At 35.3% G+C, this 14,200-nt stretch overlaps 1 protein-coding gene across 3 annotated transcripts in view; it reads left to right on the top strand.

Moving 5' to 3' along the window:
- Nucleotides 1-14,200, top strand: part of LOC108965413 — a 119,335-nt gene that overhangs the window by 97,827 nt on the left and 7,308 nt on the right. For all 3 annotated transcript variants that reach the window (XM_018927794.1, XM_018927814.1, XM_018927803.1), the window contains exons 3-6: nucleotides 2,870-3,038; nucleotides 3,184-3,308; nucleotides 5,422-5,545; nucleotides 8,916-8,977. In XM_018927794.1, coding sequence (XP_018783339.1) covers nucleotides 2,870-3,038; nucleotides 3,184-3,308; nucleotides 5,422-5,545; nucleotides 8,916-8,977 — 480 coding nt within the window. The remainder of the gene's footprint in view (nucleotides 1-2,869; nucleotides 3,039-3,183; nucleotides 3,309-5,421; nucleotides 5,546-8,915; nucleotides 8,978-14,200) is intronic.

Below are 14,200 nucleotides of genomic sequence, written 5' to 3'. Positions count from 1 at the left end.
TAAATTTATTTAAAAGATTTTCGTTAATTTTAAAGACTTGAAGAAATATTTATTTCAAATTGAGCTAAGTCGATTTAGCAATGTCCAGTTCATCTGTATATCTGCCAATTAGTCCATTATAATATAATAAACTGTCTTGCGTGATCTACATTAATTTTGCGAAGCGTTTTCAGCTTCGGTGCAATCAAAGTTATGATGTTTTGTTGTTTTTGTTTTAACTCCTATGTAAATTTTATTCAGTTGCCAAAAAACCTCAAGCTTTTTCAGTTTGGGCATTTCTTCAATAATGAAAAGAAAAGCCTTACCCTTAAACCTCCACATTTAGCGGAAATAAAAATAAATCACGTGCTTTAATTCACTTAAGGGCGGCAAGTGCCGATTTGTGTGTTTAATTAATATAACTAATTAAATGTTTAACAAGCACAAGCAATTGAACTATTTCAAATTCAATTTATTTTTATATAAAATGCGCTTTTTACTCGCTGACTATTTAAAAGCATATTTTTCGAACGCTCGGGCGACCTTCCCAACGAGAGCATACTAAAGTTATATTTAAATGTATTTAAGTGTAAATATATGTATATATCTATATCTATATATATATACATTTCTTGAGTTGTCGCAAATCATTCGTGGGATTTATTTTGGTCAATGTGTCACATTCTTGCGCTGCAACTCACCGATCGATGACTAAGCGCGAATTGTATAACTGCGTAGAGTGCTGGGAGTCGCGAGTGCCCAGCATAAAAGTGTAGCAAAAGAGACGTATAACATTGTCGGCTGATCGCGCATCACATGATGCAGCCTTGGCGGCTATGAATGATGAGAAATCAATTAAGTTACGTATACGACCACGCGTACCTATTCAGTGCACCTCAAGATCGGCGCTGTATGTGTGTCTCTGTTTCAGTGGGCGTGAAACATGCGAATAACTAACTGTATTGCATACAGTGCAACTTTGTTAATGTTGCAAGCTAGCGTATTAAAGAAATTGTAATATTTTCGCATACTACAGATACGTACTTGTATCTATAGCCAACCAATTATATAAACAAATAACCAATTTTATAAACAAATAAATTCACGCTGTTTACTTAAACAAATACTTACACTATAATGCAGAGGGGAAGCACTCTGGTAATGAATTCTTCGAAAATTAAACTAACTTAAGCACAAACAGCGTGCTTTTATGAGTTAATGTTAAAATTGCTGGAAATCAATCGTCTTGTCTGCTGGCAACGCGTGTATATTTATATTAGTGGAACATACTATTAGCACTTTTCGGAAAGTTTCTGTTTTGCTAGATTTTAGTGCATTTGTTGCAATGCCAAACCCAACGCCATTACTTCTACGAGAAAAAGCACTTGCTCTCCAAATAAAACAGGAAAAAAACAGAAAAACGTCCGCATCGTTTGCGTGGCTTTGTCTATTAGTGCCCATCTGTTGCTCGTAAAATTCAAAGAGTTTTAGGTATCACTTGTGTTTTGATTAGACTAAAATTTTCCACAAACTTTTATAGATTCTTCTGGTAGCGTTTTTTTTCATTTGTGTGCTTTTTCAATAGCTTTTATGATATTTTGTGACAAGATTTGCATGTTTTATTCATCACCTACGGCGGCAGGCAGTGTCGGTCAGCAGAAATTTCTTTGGCGAGTGGCTATGAAAAACATGTGTCGGGCAGATTGGCTTAAGCGAAATTTGCACGTTTTTATACATATACAAACGATCAGTAATGGAAATTGCAATCGCGCCAATTGTTGATATATTTCAAATATTTTTATACCCAGAAAAGGGTTTGCCACGAAGTTGTTATCACCCAAAAGGAAACGTCGGGGTCCCTTTAACATGTAGATATTGTATTATATGTTCATAACTATATATGTATATACAAATGATCAACGTGACGAGGTGAGTAACATTTGTCTGAACCATCGATATCGAATCGTTATTGCATATAGCTGCCATACAAACTGAACGATCGAAATCAAGTCATTGTAAAGAGAAGTTTTTCATTTGAAGAGATATCTTTACGAAATTTGGTACGCATTATTGCTTAAAACACAGATACAATCTCAGAAGAAATTATTCAAATCGGTTCACTATATCATATAGCTGTCATACAAATCGAACGATGAAAAATTAGTTATTGTAAGAAAAACTGTTTTCTTTAACCATATATCTTAATAAAATTTTACAGAAATTAGCGTTCAAAACAAGGTTCTAAAATCTGAAGAGATATTTCAGATCGGACTACTATTTCATATAGCTGTCATACAAGCTGAACCGTCGAAGTCAAGTTCTTGTATGAAAAACTTTTTTATTTGTAAATATATCTTACTGAAATTCCGCATGGTATACTGTTCAAAATAATGCCACGCTATCTGAAGAAATTGCGCAGATCGGTTGACTATAGCATATAGCCGCCATACAAATTGACCTTTCAAAATCAAATTTTTGTATGGAAAATTTTTTAATTTGACAACATATCTTCATGAAATTTATCATACATTATAATAGCAAGCAACGGTATCATATTCGAAGAAATTTTTCGGATCCGACCACTATAGCATATAGCTTGCATACGAACCAACCCATCAAAAAAAATTCTTGTATGGAAAACTTTTTGGCAATATTACGATTCTTTTCGCGCCGCGATTTGATGGTACGGACGCATAGAAAATTTCTTCAGGATTAAAAAATATACCCTCCTCAGACTCATAGTTTCCGAGATATTTCTATTTAAAGTTAAAAAATTTGTAAAAACAAATGATGTACAAAATATTTGATTAGTTTTGTTTCTTTCACTTCAAATTCAACCGATACGATTCATTAGTAATTACGAAATATTTTTGCTTTAAATTGTTTACAGCACAGCTCGCATCGATACGAAATATAACCACCAATCGGACGATGGAAATCGGTAAAGAGTTGCACATTGTTTGCAAGGTGCAGGGCAGGCCGCCGCCAAAGGTCACCTGGTTCAAGGATGGTAAATCGATTAATCGCAATCGAAAATTATACAAATTTCGGCACTTCAAGTGAGTAACAACAAATTAAGCTAATTTATTTTGCACTTTACCAGTAATTATATGTCTAATTGTGTTTGCATGTGCTACAACAAAAATTCTTCACACATTACCACCACCAACCAACACCAACATACACTTTGGAACACACCGACAGAATGCGCTCCGAGCTGATCATTCGTTCGTTTAACATCTCCGATACGGGGCATTACGAATGCCGTGCCAAAAATAAAATCAATCAGGAGCCAGCTCGACGCATCATAGCAATCAAAGCGGATCCAGGTGAGTAGCGCATCCACCGCATACAGCAGATGCGATCGTGAATAAAACAGCATACATATTTTTTCATTTTCCACGCTTTATATCTGCGCGCTGTTTATTTTTTAAGTTGTCTTTTAATTTCATTCGTTTTCGCTTTCTTCACACAAATTATTGCGCTCCAATTAATTTGTGATTTATCGCAACATTTCCTTTCTTACCAAATTGTTATTGCTTGTGTAGATTATGTGAGCTGCAGTGCTGTGCCTTAAGGCCTCTTTGCACTCTCCACTTTTGTATATTTGTTGAAGAAAATGTATGTTAAACTGAAAGTGACTCTGTAAAATGCATAACCGACCTCATAACCATTTGCAGAAGGAAATGTGTGGTGGAAATGAGTCGGCATAAATGGCTATATTGTAGATTATAGATAATAAAGGCACTTCACGTATACAGTATATTAATTACAGTAGTTCCAGTTATTGAGTTTACTTGGTTGGATACTCGTTGGTCTTATGCAAAGTCTTCGGTGTGACCTCAGTTCAGGATCAACAGCAAAAGTATTGATTGCCACTAGGCTACCAGGCATAGAGGACACAAGAATCAAATAATATCATCACTCCGCTGATGCCTTTTTTCCTCTGCTACTTTTTCTACCATGAAAATCTTAAATTAAGTTGGTAACTACTAGTAGTAAACATTTAAGACTCATCTTCATTTTTATTGGTGTGGACAAAGCTTATACGGTTATAACCGAGCGCCTCAGTCGTTCTTTCTTTTCGCTGTTTGGCCGCCATTAGAAATTCCAAGTGTAGCCGGGTCCTTCTCCACCTGGTCTTTCCAACGGTGTAGAAGTTTTCCTCTTCCTCTGCTTCCCCCGGCGACTACAGCGTCGAACATTCTCTGAACTGGAGTGCTTTTATCCATTGAGACAACATGACCTAGCCAGCGCAGCCGCTGTCTCTTAATTCGCTAAACCATATCAATGTCGTCGCATATCTCGTACAGCTCATCGTTCCATCGACTGCGATATTCGCCGTTGCCAATGCTAAAAGGATCATAAATCTTTCGCAGAATTTTCTCTCGAATACTCGTAACGCTGATCAGATGATGTCTTCACTTCCACATAACAGGATGGGTATGATGAGTGACTTGAGAATTTGGTTGCAAAAGTTATTCTTCATTGAATTTCGAGAGTGACGTTGTTGTTAGTGCTAATACTAGTTCCAATATAGACGACATTATCTAAGAGTTCGTAGTTATGACAATCAACAGTGGCGTAGGAGCCAAGTCGCGAATGCGACGTCTGTTTATTTGATGACAGAAGATATTTCGTCTTGCCCTCCTACACTACTAGACCCATTTGCTTCGTTTCTTTGTGCAACGTGAAGTAAGCAGAACTAACGACGCGTTTGCTATGGTCAATAATATCGATGTCATCGGCGTCAGCTAGCAATTTGACACTCTTGCGGAAGATTATACGTTCTCTGGTCAGCTCGAATTATTCTCTCCAGTAGTAGATAGAAGAAGTTGCACGATAGGGAGTCGCCTTGTCTGAAACCTCGGTTGGTATTGAACGATTCAGAGAGATCCCTCTCGATCCTGAAGGTGCCTTTGGTGTTGCACCGTCACGATCGAGCACACTGAAGTTCCAATCTTCGGGCATGCTTTTGTCCGACCATATTCTACAAAGAAGCTGATGCATGCAGTTCTTCGCCACCATGTTCGAATAGCTCAGCCGGCAATCCATCGGCCCCCATCGCTTTGTTGTTCTTCAAACAGGTAATTGCGGATAAATGAACGTTCGCTCCATCGTCATTGATTGGGTAATCGAATTCAACATCTCCTGATGTTATGCTTTCACTGCCATTCAGCAGGCTAGAGAAGTGTTCGCTCCATAATTTTAGTATGTTCGGAGCATCAGTCACTAGATCACCTTTAGTGGCTTGACATAAGTATGCTCCGGTCTCAAAACCTTCTGTTAGTCGCCGTTTATTCAATTGGCTGTAATTCACAGATCTATTTGGGCTTTAGGATTTTAATCAATTTCCTAAGGCTTTCGAAATCGCCCACATTTAACTGTTTGAGTTACTTTAATGCTTAATCATATAAATTAAAACACATTTTGACATTTCAGAGACACGTTCTACAACAAATCTAGCAGGCGGCACTGGCAAGGTCTGTTCCGATGATGCCGCTGAATTCTGTATGAATGGTGGCACCTGTCATTTCTATACGGAAATCAACTCATTCTCTTGCATGTAAGTATGGAAGCAAGTAATAAGATGTAGAATAATTTCAGCGGATCTATAACTTAAACATGAAATCAGTACTAAATTAATTAGTTAGAAGAAATATACATTACAATACAACGACATATACAAATATATATATAGTATAGCTGCATCAAGATCAGCAGCGTATAGTGCTGGATGCAAAACAACCTCAAAGAACTGCATGTAGATATATAAATATATAGACATATAAGTATGTAGGCAGGCATATAACAAAGTAAACGTTCCTTAGCGCCGCACACAAGAGTTTGGGGCATGTAACGCGTGTGGGGAAGCGGCAGTCGTCGAACACTGCCCCGGCATAGGCACAAAGTGCGCGCGCGACTGCACGTTGACGGCATAAGCAAACTTATATACACAACTAGATATATTATATGCGTATATATGTATATATAATATAAATGTATATGTATATGTAAATATACACTTGAATGTGTGCATGTGTGTGCATGTAGTTGTAAAGATGCAAAGATCTCAGGGATCGCAGCACATTTGGAAATAAATTGACGCGCTGAAAGACATAATTCACATTGCGCACACGCACTCCATTTGCGATACGAACACGTGCAAGCAGGGCAGGCAGGGCGCTGAACAAATGAAGATCACAAAAATGAAGGCAGACACAGCGCGCGAACACGACAACCAAGTACACTGAAGTACGCGCACGACACACACACACACATATGTCGACACACACACATAGAGTTGTAGCTGTAAACTTTTGCGGCGCATTGAGGGGTGGAGACTTGCTATAACGGATTTTTTTTGTTTTTTTTTTTTTTTGTTTTGGTCTCTACGAATGACTCTAATTTTTTGGCGCTTCATGCTCTTGATTTAAGATTGAATTTCTTTATTTTTCCGTATCTTGTTGTCAAGTCACCCAAATACAAGTATTTTACTCAACTTCATTTCATCTGCAAAACAATAAAAATGTCAACAGTCCATTGATTACTTTCGACATCGTTCGTTTGACACATCTGTGGTGAAATCCAACGATTTTCTCTGTTGACAATTGGATGTATGGCGCACCGAGATTTGCTGTATGAACGCCGGCGATTTCTGCTTAATAAACGGAAAAGTATAAAAATAAAATGATTTGTTTGGGGAACAGCGTGCCGCTTTTGCACCACCAAACCACAACGCAAACAGCGGCGGTTGGCGACCCTCATTTTACACTAGCGCCGCCGTCATTCTTAATAGTTAATTTGTTAAATCTCATAAGTGTAAGTTTGTATACTTACAAATAAGGAAAACATAAAAATAAAAATCAAATGTAAGATGAGGCTAAAAATATGATATTGAAAAACATCATAAAAGCACGCCCTACCAAAATATTTCCATAGCGCATACGCTTTAGCACTTTGGCTGCACTTTACTACAGCGCCTTGTACTCATGCTCGTTTGCGTTCGTATGGGCGCAGGCGTAAGTGCACAGTGTATTGTTGCGACATTTTAATAGACAAATATGCGGAGTCGACCGCCACTTACACCCTAATACACAAAGTCACCTCTGTCGAGTGCATGTTTGGGCATCGTTCCTTTTTTACATCTCCGGCAAGTATCGACTTTAAAATAACAGGTTTTCAATAAGAGCGCTACAATATTTTTTTTTTATAAAACAAAAACGGTTTATCAATGACTCTTTACTCCTGTAAAAGTACATTTGATGCCATTATGTATGGAACTCGTTTTGTGTTTTGTTGCATGGGCACCACGGGCACGCTTGCAGAAGTCCAGACGCATAATCCAATTTTCGACTTCACATAACCATAAAAAATAGGCTGGCAGTGTTAGCTCGCACGATCTTGGAGCCGACGCCACAGACTTACGACGGGAGACATGCACTAACCAAAAGTTTATTTAAATAATTAATTGTTCGGTTAGCTGTATGCCAGGTAATGCCGTCTTGTTGGAGCTAAAGGCCCACATTAGCATCATCCAATTCTGGTATTAAAAAGTCATAAATCATGGCTCTATAGTGTTTCCCATAGCCTGTAATATTATGGTTGGCTTCATTTTTGAAGATATATGGACCAACGTTTCCTTCTAGTTCGATTACTAACTCATTTTAGATCTAGCCACCGAACATGCGATTTGCTTGATGATGCTTCATTGTTTGAATGAGTTCGATTTTGTAAGTGCGCAGGATTCTACCACAAAATCTCTCATAAAAATGTTGGGGATGAACGCATTCCGATCTTCTTCTTCAATACTCTACTTCACAGTAGTAATAAAGCTTTGGTGAGCACTATGCGTCGCCTCTGAGAATGCATACTATCAATCATAATGCTGATTTTGTCATTTTGAGCACTCTTTGAGCAATAACGCTCCACTGTGCGTATGCAAGAGCAAACTAGAATGCTTCTACTCACTGCTAATTGCAAGTAGAATACTTTTAAGGCACACATACCCATATACTGCAAGCGGCATGCATGCGTTTGATGACTACGCCAGCTACTCTAGCGCTCCGGCAACCACCACTTGAGCGCGCAACATCCCCGCCTGCAATGCCGCTGTGTCCTCTCTGAATGTGCTTTTGTCTATTCGTGGTTGTTGTTGGTGATTTATATTTAGACAAACCAATCAAGGGTTATTGTGTAAACAAAACTCCTTCAGCCAAAAGTGTCTTCGCGTCGGAGCAAGCTGCGTCACGACATCGAGCCCGAACTGTGAAGGGGTGAATGGATTGATGTTGCATTCACTCAATGTAGGTGTGCCTCAAAGTGCAGCCAAAGTGGATTGATTAACTATAATAATTGATATCTACGATAACGCGGTCCAGCATGGTTGTTTTATATAGAAAACATAAATTCCTGCAAACACTGCAACATAAGTTCTTCAAAGTTGTATACTAAAAAATGTTAAAAATTGAATTTGTGAAATTTTATCATTTATATAGTCGATTTGATTGACTGAGGAGTCTTGGTTCTTTGAGACTTATGGCAATGAGGAAGCGCGTATGTATTTTTATACCCTAAACAGTGTGTATCTAGCTTGCCACAGCTTTTGTAACACCCAAAAGGAAACGTCGAAGACCCTTTAAATTATATAAAAGGTGATCCATTTCGAGGTTTCCTTCTTCGGAACTCTTTGGAACTTTTCAAGAGTCCGTAGAGCTAAGCGATATGCTTGACACGACTCACGCGTTATCTACCAAAAAAGGCTATTGAAAAAAGGGCCTCCACTTGGATCACCCTATATAAACGTAGATCTTAGACAGTTCTAGCTTATAAGTTTATGATTCTCCAATATTTATTCATATTTGAATCTGCCTTAAGCTCAAACTTTGCAAAAAACTACTTCTAGTATTTGATCGCTTTGCGCTTTTCCATTTCAGATGCCCGGAGGGATTCATTGGTGAACGCTGCGACCGCAAGGAAGTCAATAATTTATCTCCCAGTACGTACAATAATGCCCAAGAATGTGAGAAGTTTTTGGGAGTTTATTATTGCTAAAGTAGGCTTTTCTATAGCATCACGTTTGGTTTAACTTGAGTAAAAAAAAAACAACTTTTTGCAATTTTTAGAAGAAACCCGCCACCAAAAGTAATACAAAAGTATGCGGCATAGAAGAAATTAAAGAAAATTGAAAGCGCATACATACTTACAACTACTTACATATTTAGATGTGTATGTATATATGTGTGTATGCATGTCATTCGAATCGAATGTTTTCAATTTAACTTTCTACGAAATATACCAAAAATACATATAATCATGCATAATCAATTGCACCATCACACACACACACATACAAACATACACGAAATCACATACTAACACAGCCACATTTACAAAAGCGCAATAAACCAAAAATTAGTTATAAACAATATAATACTGTTAAAATAGAAAATGCTAACACATAATAATTATTTATTTGTTGAGTTCAACTGTAGTAGGAAGCGATGAACCATAACTTACCATAAACACATTTACACACATATACACGTGCATATTTGTGTGTGCATGTACCGCTGTAGAACTTTGCTAACGCAAACAGAAACAGAAACAGAAACAGAAACTGAGACAGAAATAGAAAAAAAAGTAATTTGTTGAGTTTAACTGTAGTAGGAGGCAACTTATCCCAAACGCACACATATAAATATACATATTTGTATATGCATGTACCGTTGTAGAACTTTTCTAACGCAAACCGAAACAGAAACAGAGAAAAATAGTACAAATTCAAATTAAAACACCTGCAAGCAACTACTTTAACGTATACAAAAAAATATTAAAATGAAAAATAGATATGACTTTTTAGCTTGGTACTCTGAAAAATAGTGAGCATTTTTGTAGAGAAAACAATTTCCTACATACATAAGTATGAGTTTTCTGTTTTATTTATAAAGTTCATAAGAAAAGGGTTTTCTTAAATAAACAAACTTCAACCGTTAATATATTTTAAGCAGTTAGGTTTACGAAAACATCGTAAAATAGCTTTTTCGAAGTGCTTTCGATTTCCTACAAAATTCATGAAATAAGAAATTTTTTCAGTAGTTGGAAACGAGATTTGAATGTTTCTAGCTGATAATAAGAGACAGGAAACTGTAAGGCGGAGGACCTTCTCATACTTGGAGCGACTTTCTTAGAGGTGTTTAGAGAACTATTTCCAGAGTATCAAGCGAAAAAAAATTTTAAACTTTGGACTCACCCTAATATGGGGACATATGCGTATATACACATTTTTTGGCTGTTGATCGAACTCCTGCGTATCAAAGCGATTCTATAGAAAAAATTTCGATTTTATGACCCACACACAAATCTTTCCCTTTATTGACGCACCCTAATATAGATATAGATAGGTACATATATGCACATTGTCTGGGGAACTTTCGTAACTCCAGCGTATCATAGCGAATCTTCATAAAACTTTTAGATTTTTTTAGACCCACCCTAATTTAGTAATAGATGCATATATACTCATATTTTAAATGATTTTCGTAACTCCAGCGTATCAAAGCGAATTTACATAAAAAATTTCATATTTTTTAACCACCCTAATATAGGGATATATTTGTGTATATTTTGGGTGTTTTTCCTAAAAAAAATTTTTTTTTTATCCACCCTAATACATTAATATATTTGTAACTACAAAAATGCACACACAAACACACACATACAACACACACAAATATTAATGAAGCTTAAATTTCGCAAATAATTTTAAAACACATTCCAACAACTAATATTGTTATTTAAATTAAAAATATTTCAAATTCAGCGATTTGACAGTTTAACGGTATAACACACTTAAACGCAAAAGCAAAGCAAGTTGAAAGCTTCAAGTGAAAAAACTAATAAAAAAAACTAGTATTTTAAAGCCACTAAGCTGATGGAACTTCTTGGGATTGGTAAACGAACTTAGCGTACGATTTTGTTTTGTAAAAATAACGGTGCTATAGAAGGTTTATTTTACTCAATAATATATACTCCATGTTATTTACTTATTCTGTTCCTCTTACTTCTACTGCGCTTTCGTTGTTTTATTTAGTTTAATTTGTTTTTTTTTTTTTACCATTAATAATACCACTTAAAATTATTTTATTATTTTTAAATTATTTATTAACTTTAGTTTACGTATTTATTTACAAGCAAAGAACTTTACAAAAAGAAAAACAAAAAAATTAAACAAAAACATATTATATATTCTAAGAAGTTTTAGAGGAAATGCATTAAAATATGCTTGCAAGCATTGAAACAAGCAGCACAACAATAACAACAAAAATGTTAACGAATACTGCGAACCAACGTGAAATTACGAAAGTAATAGTAATACATATTTCTGAAAATAAGAGGCTCTCTTGCTCGCGTCCGCACACATACACATACATGCGCGCACACACACACCCGACTGTAAGTGTGCGTGTGTGTGTGTGTGCGCAAACATGGGTACGCCCACGTAATCTCATCAACTACACACTTCGCCGTTCTATTTATTTCAAATCATCATGGACACATACTCACACATACAGCCATACATATACATACACCTCACATATAGACCGTAAATAGTTGTAATACATAATGAAATCATAAAATTGATGAGATTTTGACAAATACTTTTTATTTTGGTACTCGCATAGCCTCGCTCTTAATTCTAAAAAAAACAAAACAAAACAAAAAAAACGAAAATAATCATAACGGCATAAACACTAGCGTGCCCCTCTCTGAAACATACCATATTTTCAATGGCATCTTTTCGCAAATCCTTTAACGAATTTAGCACATCTCAGCCCAACTGACAAACTCAACAACACAACTGTCGCTCATAAACGTATCACATTTGCGAAAACCATTTGCACCCTCCTTAACTAGGGCAAAGTTAAAACCGATTGATTACAGAACACCGTTCCTTACACCTTATAAATCGATCGAGTTCAGAAAAAAATATTGATTACAGAACACTGATTCTTCTACCACATCGATCGTTTCATTTGAGCGATTTCTTCGTAGCATTTTATTTCAAAATACTTGTCACTTGTCATAGCTAAAATACAAAACTGATATAATTTTATTTAAGCGAAACCGCTCTATGTGTCTCTTCTTAAGAGGTTACATGGGTTTCTCCGAGCAAAAAACGGCAAATTTTCAGTAAGTTTTGGTAACTTTTTTTTTTTTTTTTTTTTTGTTGAAAAAATTAAAATTTATTAATCCAAATATACAGGAAACTATTTACGGGATCTGTTGAACGTAAAAAAAAAACGTGGAAACTTTATTTTTGGCGAACATTTTTATAAATAATTTTAATTTGTCGATTTGTCTTGTTTTAAATAGTCGTAATTGAAAACAAAAACAAATTTTTTGTTCAAGGTCTTTAACATTATACCTCGAAAACCTGTACTAAATTTTATTAGCTCGCGAAATAAATTTTCGACAACCGAATTGGTTAATACAGTTTCGAACAGCATGCGTTTAAAGCTTAAAGGAGGTATTAAAGTCTAGAGACGTGAATGTCAGATAAATTTTAATTTTTACTCTCAATTTTTTATAAGTTATTTGTTAACATTACAAAAATATAGTACAAACTCAAGAAAAGAAATTGTAACTTTCAAAAATTAACAAGGGGTCTCAAACAATTGGTATGTGATCATAACCAAGATTTCAAGCGATTATATACAATTTGAAGCCCGAAAAATGAATTTTCTAGAAATTTTCTGAAATTTTTTTTAAATTTATTGAACCAAAAATTGTCACACAAAATATATGATTTCTTACTTTATTTTAGAACTTAGTATTAGTAAAAATACTTATTTGGAAAGCAACTACAACTGACCTTCGGGAGTTTCCCTCAAAACAGACGTTTTGTGTTGATCTTTCTATCTCTGCGCTGGATCCTCTGAAATTAAAAAACCAAACAGATGTCGTTAAAGCAATGATAAATCTAGTAAAGCAAATCGAAGTAATAAGCAAAATAAATTTTTTTGACAAAACGACGGTTTCTAAAAAAAATCGATTTTTTACCGAAATTTCGACGTTAAATTGTTTATAAAAAAATATTTTTCTGTGAGAAGACATCTTCGATTAATTACTAAAAAAAAAAATACATTTAAGAAGCTCGCATTGAAATTTGAGACGATTTAGTCGTTTTCGAGTAATGTTTTTTACAGACTTTGAGAACACCATTTTGAGAAAAACGCATTAAAAGTTTGGAATGTACTTCCAGGCACTCTGAAACGCCTTTTCAAACTTGCATGAAACTTCGAAAATATTCACCGGAACGATATGAAATTTTCTACGTATATTCTTACATATATGTACATAAAGAAAATAAAATAAAAAACATCGATTTTTTGAAAATTCTAAATGTATACACGTATAACCCCTTAGTGAACCATGGAAACAACTTTTTACACGAAATGGCGACCAAAAAAAAAAACTTTTGTACCACTTTATTGACTGTCTCAAATTTTTTAAAAATATTAAAAATTGAAATTCGGGAATATATAGAGTAAGATTATAAGAAGGCACTCTAAAAATTTTAGTTATGTCGATCCCGTACAAATTGATAAATCGTGACTAACGTTTTGAAAAAGACAGTTTCGCGAAATCGCTTTTGAAGTTTAAGTTCCGGCTGAACCACGACTACTTTTTCGACTGCTCCAAAATGTTTAAAAAATTTTTAAAATTATTATTTTTGTACAGGGTTAGATTACAAAGAAGAGCTGTATAAATTGTCGGTAAATCGGTCCTGTTAATCTCAAGTTTTAAACTCTGATCGTGATTATCGTATTGAAAAACACAGTTTCGCCGATCAGCAAAACACCTTTATCTGCAAAAAAAAGTTCTCTGAAATCTTTTTTCAGACATATTCTTGAATAGTTAAACTTTGATAATATATGTGGAAAAAAATCGATTTTTTTTATATATTTCTAGACTAGAATACCCCTTAAAGCGACTATTTAGCTGACCTCTCAACTTTTGAAGGCTGTATCTGCAAAACTTTTACACGGATCAACTTGCGTATTTTTAGGCAATATGCTAGAGATGTTATGGCATTAAATAGGACTAAAAAAAAACAGTCGATTTTTTGAAGCGCTGAAGCCCATGTAATCACTTAAGACTAGTTGTTTTATGCAAGTATTGCCAACCTAACTTTTTTGGTTTGAATTTTAGTTTTTTT

This window comes from Bactrocera latifrons, unplaced genomic scaffold (genome assembly GCF_001853355.1).
Source record: "Bactrocera latifrons isolate USDA-ARS-PBARC rearing strain unplaced genomic scaffold, ASM185335v1 scaffold_1, whole genome shotgun sequence".
In the NCBI taxonomy this organism is placed as follows: Eukaryota; Metazoa; Arthropoda; class Insecta; order Diptera; family Tephritidae; genus Bactrocera; species Bactrocera latifrons.
The sequence above is the reverse complement of the archived record's forward strand: the minus strand, read 5'-3'. Positions and strand labels throughout refer to the sequence as shown.